The sequence below is a fragment of the Condylura cristata genome, unplaced genomic scaffold (assembly GCF_000260355.1).
Source record: "Condylura cristata isolate star-nosed mole 26May11 unplaced genomic scaffold, ConCri1.0 scaffold00011, whole genome shotgun sequence".
In the NCBI taxonomy this organism is placed as follows: Eukaryota; Metazoa; Chordata; class Mammalia; order Eulipotyphla; family Talpidae; genus Condylura; species Condylura cristata.
Genome location: NW_004567112.1, coordinates 9,547,774 through 9,558,238, shown reverse-complemented (window position 1 = coordinate 9,558,238; position 10,465 = coordinate 9,547,774). Strand labels below are relative to the sequence as shown.

The window sequence follows — 10,465 nt, the reverse complement described above, 5'->3', positions numbered from 1 at the left end:
TGGGAGTGGTCTCTCCACCTACAGAAAATCATTATATATGTACCACATCTCAAAAAGCATTAATTTTATCTTCATTTTGGGGGTAGCATTTAATGAAAGTAACTACTCCAGGATTCAGACCAGGTGTTCCACCACATGATTTCTCATCAGAGACTATTCAAGATAGAAAAAAAGAAAGTCATTATGTTAGTCTTTGATGTGTTCTTTTAGAGGTAACCACTTCCACTCATTAAACCTTCACTTTCTCTACAAATATTTGCTGTACCCTTACGACAAATTATTTCTGAGGCACTACCTGGACCCAAGGAACATGGAGGTGAAAGAGAAAGAGGTGAAGTGCCAGGTGTTGACACTTGAATAGGCCTCAACCAAGACAAAAGACAGAAGGGCTCCAAACTGAAGAGAGATGCTTATGAAATATCTGGAGTGTGTGAAGGGAAGGGGACAAGGGAGCTGACTTCCACACAGAAGACAGAAGTAACATTTTTTTTAAGATTATTTACTTATGCATACAGAACTGGGGTACAGGGCAGGAGATGTGGAGGGTGAGAGATTCACCAGAGACAGAGCGGGGAGCAGAACAGGCAGATCGACGAAGTACACTTCTGAGGGGAGCAGCGCATGGGTCAGGAGAGGTCAGCTGCGCCATGTGGTCACCTTCTGGGTGGGGATTGAACTCATGCTGAAGTGGCTTTAGCTTCTTAGTGCTGTGCTTTAACCATTGCACCACCACGGAGGGCCCAGAAATAACATTTAATGGTATTTGAAAGGTAAAATTTGGACCTAGGGGGACTTTCTACATTTGGGGCAGAAAGATTACGAAGTATACTTTCTTGAACTGTGTGAAATAAACTGTGTCAGCCAGTTCATCAGTGGAAGTCACTACCAAGTGCCTTCTGTATACTGGACACTGAACTATGTGCTACCACTGGGCCTACGTGCTACCATGGAGGACGCCTCAGAGCTCATGTGTCATCTGTTACCACATGGGTGCTACTCAGAAAGTTCTAGAAGCAACAAAAAAAGGACAAAATTTCTCTTTTCATAAAGTCAGGGTTTTAGAGACAAAAGGACATTTGATATGTATTTGCTGAATAGTGCAGATGGGCTGTAAGCTAGAGTAAATGGCATTGTAGGAAACCAGACAGATAAGAGTCAGGCTGTGATGGGTCTTGAATGCCATGGTGACATCATTCTGTAAGCAGCATTGAGGATGTGATGTCTGGTGAGTTGGGAAATGGCAAAATTTGAATTATCTTCCAAGCACTAGTGTAACCCAGTAGCTATATTTAAGGACAGTAGACAGTGGACGAAGAGAGAAGTACTTGAAAGGAAGACAAAATTAGGGGACTGAAACATTTCCTAATTGGGATGAAAGAATAAGATGCTGACATGTGTTCATACAAAAGAAATATTCTGGGTTCAAACATGTTCTGGAAACTGCAATTAAAATGTGTTACATCAGCTTCTCAATGCAGAATTCTCAAGGCCTTTATTTAGTATGCAGTAAAATAGTAGTGCATTATAAACAGCCAAGTGGGACTCAACACACACCACTTTCCAAGCTTATTTGACCCCAAGGCCCTTCATCCACCAAAATATATTCTCATGCTGGTGTTCTCTGGACACAATGATGGCATTTCATCTCTTAGTAGAACCCAAATTCCAATCAGGTTGTTGTGGGTCTCTGTTAAAAGTCTGGCATTTGCTAGGTATTTTATGAGATCAGGGTCTTGTGAAGCAAAGCAAATCAGGCTAAAAGACCCACAAAAACTTTAAGCACAACACAGTAGAAGAAGTGCAGAGATTGGTGGTGGTGAGGCACTCAGAGGCGGCTGTGGGCCCTCAGCCAGATCTGAACACACTGTATGAGGCAGAAAAGGGTCACTCCAGGAGAAGCACGCAGCAGGAACGTGGGCACAGCAGGATGACTGTTTGTAGGGGGAGTTGTGGGAGGACTGGCTTGACTGAAATGAAATGTTCCAATTATGGGTTAACGATTAATTTGTCTGCTAAGCAATAGAAAGTCCTTGGGTTTCTGAGCACCATTGCCCCAAATGGCAGTCATCATTCTTTTTTTTTTTTTTTTAAGATTTATTTATGCATTTAGAACTGGGGTACAAGCCAGAGGTGCAGGGGTGGTGACAGTCTTTACCAGAGACAGAGTGGGGAGCAGAACAGGTAGATCGATGAAGTACACTGCTGAGGGGAGCAGTGGGCAGGTCAGGAGAGGTCTGCAGTGCCGTGATATGGATCACCTCTGGGGCTGGGGATCAAACTCACACTGAAGCAGTTGTGGCCAGCTTGCAGTGTTCTGTCTTAACCCACTGTGCTACCAGGGAGGGCCAACACTCATCAGTCTAAGCAGCTAGTTGAGAGCCTCCTGAAAGCAGTATTTTTCTAGGCACCTCACAACCCCTTGAAGCAACTTGACTGCTTTACTGTGGCTGAGACTTTGACCCAGCCAGGTGACATGATTCTAAAGTAGAGCTGTTTGAAAGATAGAGAAAAACCCAGTTTAAGGCATAAGTAGCTTAGTGATAAAATAGAAAAATAGTTTTCCCAATAGAATGCTTGCATCAGGAGTCTAGGTTATCTAGAAGGAAATGAAAAAGTTGTGAGAAGTTTTATAGTTTCACCTCCCAAAATGAGCACCCCTGTCCATCTGATGGTGAATATTTACATGACTTCAGGACTCAGAAGTTCATGTGAGGGGTGAAAAAAATACCTGGTTTATTGGAAGACTTGATTCCTCATGTTTATTTCTCCCATCGACAGCTGGATAAGATTATTGCTGCCAATGATTCTAGTGAGTCCAAGAACATGGGAGTCCACACGAGGTCACCAAGAAAATTGAGTGGACATACATGTCAATGAAATCTTGGTAAGTCAAATTGCCTTATTTTAACAGTGGATTGTAGCTGATGTACTGTTAAAGGCCTATTGCTGCCAATCCATTTAAACAGTTGGCATAGAAATACAAAATGTAACCATCGACCAAATCAATGCCCTCCTTATTCAGTAATTTCAAAACAAGATACAATGGGAGTGGTCTCTCCACCTACAGAAAATCATTAGTGTCATTTTTTGTTTCCTGGTATTTTCTGATTTTCATTTGTCTCTCACACTTTCACTGTTGTCTGCCAAACTGTCCCCATGAACGAGGTGATTTTGATTCCAGATCCATTTTAGAAGGCAAGTGTGTTGCATCGGATTCCAGGTGTGACTGGCTTTCTGATAGGTGGGCATACTTCAAGGTCCACTTAGTGTCCAAATGGCCACGGGCTACTTATATCTGATGCCCCCACTGTAGAGCATTGTAAACAGATTATACTAAGATGTGTTTTTTTTTTTTTTCACTTCTTATACCCTAGTTTTGTCAAAGACACACACCATGAGCTTGCTGATAGCAAAGAAGAATCCCAGATTCTTCCAGAGACCTAGAATGAGGGGCTTCATCCACAAGCACAAGGTTCAGGAAGTGACCTGTGTCTGTCACCTGCCGGCACCAAAGCATAGGCCACACGTGACAAGGAGCCCACCTCCCTCACTGTTTTGCAAGTGACTATAATGCTCTAGTTCTAATTTCTTTTTTTTTTTAAGATTTATTTATTTATTCATACAGAACTGGGGTGTAGGCCAGAGATGCGGAGGGTGAGAGGATTCACCAGGGACAGAAGGGGGAGCAGAACAGGCAGATCAATGAAGCACACTGCTGAGGGGAGCAGCGGGCGGGTCAGGAGAGGTCTGCCGCGCCATGTGGGTCACCTCCAGGGTAGGTGGGGATCAAACTCATGCGGAAGTGGCTTACGCTTCTTAGTGCAGTGCTTTAACCCTCTGTGTCACCAGGGAGGGCCCTCTAGTTCTAATTTCTAAAACTTTATAGGCCCCAACAGCAAATTAGTCTTCCTTTTCTGTTAAGAATTCAAATCTTAAAGCAGTTCCTAAAAATCTCTCAGCCAGCCAAGAATCTGACCAGCTTCCCCCTCTCGGGGAGGTGGTGGCCAAGGACAGTGAATAACTCAGCCCTCCCGTAGCTGGGGGTGGCATTTTCAAGTACATGTTTTTTAATTCTCCCTCGGCTAATCTTTCAGATCCTGGAACTCGAGGCGCCTCTGATCTGGGCACCACGTCACCCAGCTTTTACCATTGGCAGAATTACGGACATGAAAGTAGAGTGGAATTTGGTCAGACACATAGGGGGATATTCAGGTTTTAGGTGGTGCCAAGCACATTGAATGACATTGTCTCAATTTTAACTCTTTTCTGTGTCTTCTTCTATAGACTCGTTTCCAGCAGAGGAAAATACAAACTGACAGGCTGTGAGCAGTTATATGTCAATTTAGCTCACTTTGATTCCCTCTTGTCTACTATAGGGGTTGGAGAAGGTCTGAATGAATATTTTTCAGTATCTTAAACTCATATTATTCTGCAGACATTGTGGGTGGTCTTTTTTTTTTTTTAAATATTTATTTATTTGTGCATACATAACTGGGGTGCAGGCCAGAGGCTCAGGGGCGGTGAGAGGCTTCACCAGAGACAGAGTGGGAAACAGAACAGGCAGATCGACAAAGTACACTGCTGAGGGGAGCAGCGGGCGGGTCAGGAGAGGTCTGCTGCGCCATGTGGTCACCTCCGGGGCAGGCGGGAATCGAACTCATGCAGAAGTGGCTCTAGATTCTCAGTGTTGTGCTTTAACCTGCTGCGCTACCAGGGAGGGCCTGTGGGTGGTCTTTAACTGGAAAAATTCCATTTCCAATGTAAGAGGCCCCAGCATACTTAGAACAGTTCACAGTCAAGGACAGTTGCCTGATAGGACTTTTACACATACCTTATCTCATAGTAACATTTCTGATGAAAGCCAAGTGGAGAAATTGAATATGTTTCTCTCTCCTCCTGACATCACAAATTATCTTGCTCTCACAGAAGCCACAGGACCGATATGGTAGGTGTGAGACTTGAGGGTTGTTGGTTATGCATGGGGTTGGAAGATATGAAGAGAATAACAATTAGATTTTGAATCACTGTGTGTGGCAAAAGTGACCTAAGAGCTTGGGCTTTTGGGTTATTGTTGACAAGAACTTTAATTGAGGCAGAGATAAGGATGACATTGTGAGTCAGATGAGAGGTGGCGGATTTCAGAAGACATTTCTGATTTTGCTAAGGTGAAGGAAAATGAGGAGGAATCTGTATGCTTCAAGGAAATCAGTGCCAGTCGGTGCACAATGAACATTGATGGGCAAAGGAAGGTAACCGAGTACCAGAGATTGAATGTACAAGGCTTCTCAGGGCCCAAGACTGCCAGAGGCCAGCCAAAGATCCTCCCATCAGGGATTCAGATGCAAAATACAGTGTGGCAGAGACTTTTCTTAAAATCACCAGTTCTTGAATTCTGAACTCCTGTAAAGTCTTTCCAATTCACTTGGGCAAGAGATTTCAGTTTTACAAAGGAAAAAAATATGAAAGAAATGTTACATACCCATTGTCTTATTCATTCTAGAAGAGGACCCACATAAAACCAAGCATTCCCCAAATTTCTCCATCTATAAGTCAATAAATACTTAATTGAAAGTGCAGATTTTCTGAGCCCAAGCTTGCTCATTCATTCATTTACTTATTAGAAACTGTGTAATCATTATATGCCTGCTTTCCAGACTTGTTGAACATGTTAGTCATGGGGTCATGAAAAATACTCTTCAAGGCTGTACCATACTTTCAGGACCCCATAGGCTAGTGAATAAGATTGCCATATAGACAAGTAAATTTAAGGTATTCTATTTAAGTACACAATAAATGAGCTGCTGACCAGTGCAGTAGAAGCCCAGGGCAAGGGAGGTTGAATAAGGTCATGGGCAGGAAAAGCAGGATGGCTTGGCAGTGGTAGTCTGATCGGAGCTGCACTTAGGAGGAAGACAGCAGTGATAAAGGAAAGAACATTCCAGAGATCATCTACTTTGGATGTACGGCAGCACAGCTAAAGAAACTGGTGATGGTAACAAAGGCAGAGACCAGAGGGAGCAGGCCCACTGTGACCCCACTCGCCCCCCGCCCCGTCCTCACCTTGTGTGGATGCTGTGTTCTCACTGCAGTGTGACTCAGTAGAGAGAACCCCCATGCCTGGGGTGCATATTTTTTCATGGAGATCGCCTTCTGGCTGTGAATGACCTGAAACTCCAGAGCCTGAAGGAGGTCTCCTTTTTCCTCAGCCAGACCATCCAGAAGGCGATGACTCCTGCTGACTAGCCAAGGCCATAGCCAAGGATGCAATAAGATTAAGGTCGCAGAGTCTGAACCGGGTGAATAAAAGAATAAGTGTAAGAGTATTTTGGACAACAAATACAAACAACAGGATGCTATTTTAGGACTCCTTCAAAGTTCCTCCTGGCCCAGTGGAGATAGTAGAGAGAGCACCAGGCAAGGAGACAGAAAACCTGTATTTGGGACTGCAGACGTGACGTGGTATCACAGAATGAGCTGCAGCTGAATCCAGTCAGCTCAGTTTGCATGCTACTCCTTTAACCAATTTGTGTCTCAGTTTTCTCTTCTGTGAAATTTGAAATACTTGTAACACTTTTTGTTGGGGATTCAATGAGATAATACAGGCAGTACCCCTATAATAATGACTGGCACGTGTTAGGAACTTAATGTGTCTACTAGTAGTAGTTTTCACTTCTACTACTAGGGAATAATGGACAGGCTTCCCCTTTTATTAATCTTCTCAGTGGTTGATATAGCTAGATCTTCCTCAGAGAGTGATTAGAAGGAGCAAAATATGTGTGTACTAAATACCTTTTCGAGGCCTAGCCACACTCCTTCCCACTCATGATCTCCATATTGCTGATAGCTTCCCTGGTCGATTTTTGAAACTAGCCCACATGACCTTGAGAAAATCACTTTCTTCTCTGGGCTTTAGCTTTTTCTCACTAAAGTGAGTTGGTTTTCCAACTCACTGTGTTTCTTGGACAGAGGAGTGGGAGGGGGCATTGCATCAGGAGATGGTTAACTCTCCTTGAAGGAGCTCTCCTTGGCTTAAAATTTGTGAAAGCCACTCTATTAGATGATCCCCTGAGCGTCTCTATGATTATACATGTCCATCCCTTCTGTATTATACGGTCATCTTATCGGTTACACACATTGTGACATCCCTATTATCTAAATGGGGAAAGCCAGTGAGGGAGTCATCAAATAGAAATTCGTCTTCCACCTGACTGTACAAGTCACCCCCTGCTTCCTCAAGCCCAGATACTGACTGTAGTTTTTCACAGGGCTTTTCCAGCTTCAAGGCCTGTGAAAGCGGACACATTGAGAACAAACAATCCTGACCATCATCTCAGTCATTTGATACTCTTCCTTCTTGTGTTTCAGAAAGTAAAATTCACCATTCACCATATCCCAAATTCAGAGAAATTCCATGCTACATACTGTACATGCCAAGGTGTAGTACCTTTTCAGGTGGATAAGGCTGAACTGGAGAGGGTCCTTAAGAGGAGTCCTGCGATTAAAAAGAGTCCTCAGAAGGGAGACAACACACCAGAAGCCACTGCAACCCAGTGAGGATGACGTGGGCTCTGGAACGCCTCGGCCCTCACTGCTGTGACCTGGGGTCAGTCCGCACACCCCTCTGAAGCTGCGCAGCTGCATATTAACAATGGGTTAACTGGGATATTGAGAGGGCCATGTGTGACAATGACTATGGAACACAGCGAAGATGTCAATGACTATGGAACACAGTGAAGATGTCGTCCCAAACACAGACAGGGATTAGGAGGGCCTCATCCAAACACACTGTATATTCTGTGAAGTCACAGTCCCTTCTGTTAGGGGACATACGTTTGGACACTCATTCCAGGAAAGCAAGATTCCTGAGAGATAAGAGGTACAACTTCAGCCTTCCCAAACAGCTCCTGCAAGGCCTCGCACCTGTGCCCAGAATGCTGAGGTAGAGTAGCCTCTTGGAGTGGGTAAAATCTGGCTTTCTTAAGGGCCCAGTAAAAGAGCTGCTTCCTCCATGAGTAATGAGAAAACTGCTTCACCCCTCTGAAAGGGGTAGTCTACACTGGAAAGGTCTTTGCTCTTTGATTCAATAACTAATCCTGGAAGGTCAAAAGAATGAAATCTTTTTTTTTCCCCCGTAAATAGGGAAAAGAATGAGAGCTACAAAACTGATGAAAATTGGGGAATTTTTGAGAAAAGGCACCTTCAGAAAATATTTTAAGATTTTTGTCATTTCACATGGGAAGAAATCAAAGCCACAAATCAATTGATAATATACTTTATTTCTGGCTTCTGGTTTCACAGTGGCTTAGTGGCAGAACCAAAAATTTAAAACCAGCTCTGAGGAACAGATGTTCTGATCCCCACTTTGTGTTTAGATTTAAATTTGGCAAGGCCTTCAGCACTTAGAAGACACATTCAAATACAGTTTCTTTTCTGTCGTCCAGATTGTGCAGAAGGTATAAAATTTTTCATTTACCTGCCCTGTTTGAACTACTGTTTCTACTTCTAGAAATTTCTTCTATAGAAATACTCACATGAGTCAAAAATGGTTTCATAAAACAATATTCACTGCAGCCTGTTTGTAACAATAATAAAAAGGTCTTTTGAGGAATTATGATGACTCCGTGTAATTGAGCCCTGCAGATGCAGGTTCTGGACACCTGTTATAGAAAGATGTTCACAAAGGCAGATTGAGGGAGCAAATTGCAGAACAGAAGCTATAATATTGCACAGTTTTTGCAAAAATAAATCACTGATGTTTGTGTAGTGTGTATATGTTTAAGGAATCTCCCAGGTCTGTTTAGGGAGAGAAATCCCCACTTCATGGCGCTGTAGCGAATTTTAGAGGTACACACACAGCACCTAGAACATTGTCTTATATATAGTGAACTCTCAGTAGATGTTGGTTATGGCGCTACTGTTTTGAGCATGCTTTATTGTTTTCACGAATCTTGAAAAACACACATCAAACTGTCCATAAGAATCATCTCTGATGAGTATGTCCAAAGGTTGGCACAAAGGGAGAAACATGTGATTTTTTTTTTTTTTACAATGAGCATTTGTCAAATTTGAATTAAAAAAAAAAATCTTGAACATAAATGTATTTTTAAAACCCTCAAGACTAAGAAGTCAGATAACCTCAGTGAAGAAAATAAACAACCATCAGGGCGAACAGGCAACAATTTGGATGGAATTTGCCCACTTAGCTCAGAAGCCTGCATCCCACTGTCAATAAAAGCTAAACTCAGAGACAAGGAAGAGCCACCAAGCCTTTGCCCACCTCGTGGCATCAGAGGAGCCCACAGACTAAGGTGGTGACTCATTTACGTGGCTGGTGAAATGCAGAAACAGGAACGCAGAACTCTGGGTTCCCAGTCCACGCTCTCTGTGCTCACTGCGGTGAATGGGGACCTCTGTTCCTGCTCCCTTCTGAATCCCAGAATGTTCTGCCTGCGGCAGAGTCAGCTGGGGTACTTGTTATGAAAATCCTACTCTGGGGACTGCTCCCATCCTCCAGCCACACCCATACTCTGCTAGCTGCAAAAGGCCATCTCCAAACTTCACGATTCCAGGTGTATGAGTGTGAGCGAAGGTGGAGGCAGGAGCTTCAGAGAGCTGGACCCAGCTGGCGCTGTGAGGGAGACCCTGCTCTGGGCACACTCCTGGAGTAAGGAGCTAATTGCACTCTATTGTTGGCCAGCACACCCTGGGCTAAATCTAGAGCATTCCTTCAGCCTCCCTGGGGAAGAAACCAGGACCTGGATGTAGGGAGAGGTTTACCTTGGCTCCCCAGTCCAAGTATTGCTAGATCCCCTCCAACATCTTTTCTGCTCTTGCACCAGTTTCTAGGAAGACATTTGAAGGGTGTCACCTTTCAGGACATGTCAACATAATGGTTGCCTCAGGCCTCTAGAATGGTCTCAGATAGTCTCCATAGCCCTAATTTGTTCTTCTATGACGGACACAGACTATTCAGAGAAAAATCAAAATCACAGCTGGTGAGATATATAAGAATGTGCAGGGTCAAATGCACATACCTTTACTGGAAGCTGTTGACATGTCAGCATGGATTACAGGAAGGCCATGGGAATTACACAGGCCATGAATGACTATTTGCTTACATATCTTTTTTTTTTTTTTTTTCAAATTCCAGCATCATCATTTGTCTAGAATTGATCAACACGCCCATATCTTGTTAAGCTGCTGAGATTCATTGTTATGGGCATTATCTCACCATACTCTTATTTTCTAAACAGAACTGAGACATAGAAGACTATCTTTCCCTACACCAGTGTTTACAAACAGTTTTTAATTCTATCTTTTTAAAAATAAATTTAGTGTGGGCCTGCAGATGATGCAATTAGTTCTAATGTCACATACACCAAGAATGAATCCACCATGAGTGTGGCATCAAGGTTTTATGAGTAAAGCTCATTGTTTTTTGGACAGGGATTCTGTGATATTGACT

At 43.4% G+C, this 10,465-nt stretch overlaps 1 protein-coding gene across 1 annotated transcript in view; it reads left to right on the top strand.

Annotated features, from left to right (window-relative positions):
• Positions 1 to 7,554, top strand: part of PLEKHS1 (pleckstrin homology domain containing, family S member 1) — a 17,048-nt gene extending 9,494 nt beyond the window's left edge. The window contains 6 exon segments of the mRNA XM_004680992.1: positions 87 to 212; positions 2,779 to 2,840; positions 3,375 to 3,578; positions 4,844 to 4,945; positions 6,090 to 6,223; positions 7,364 to 7,554. Of these exon segments, the coding sequence (XP_004681049.1) occupies positions 87 to 212; positions 2,779 to 2,840; positions 3,375 to 3,578; positions 4,844 to 4,945; positions 6,090 to 6,223; positions 7,364 to 7,554 (819 nt within the window).
• The last annotated feature ends 2,911 nt before the right edge of the window (positions 7,555 to 10,465 follow it).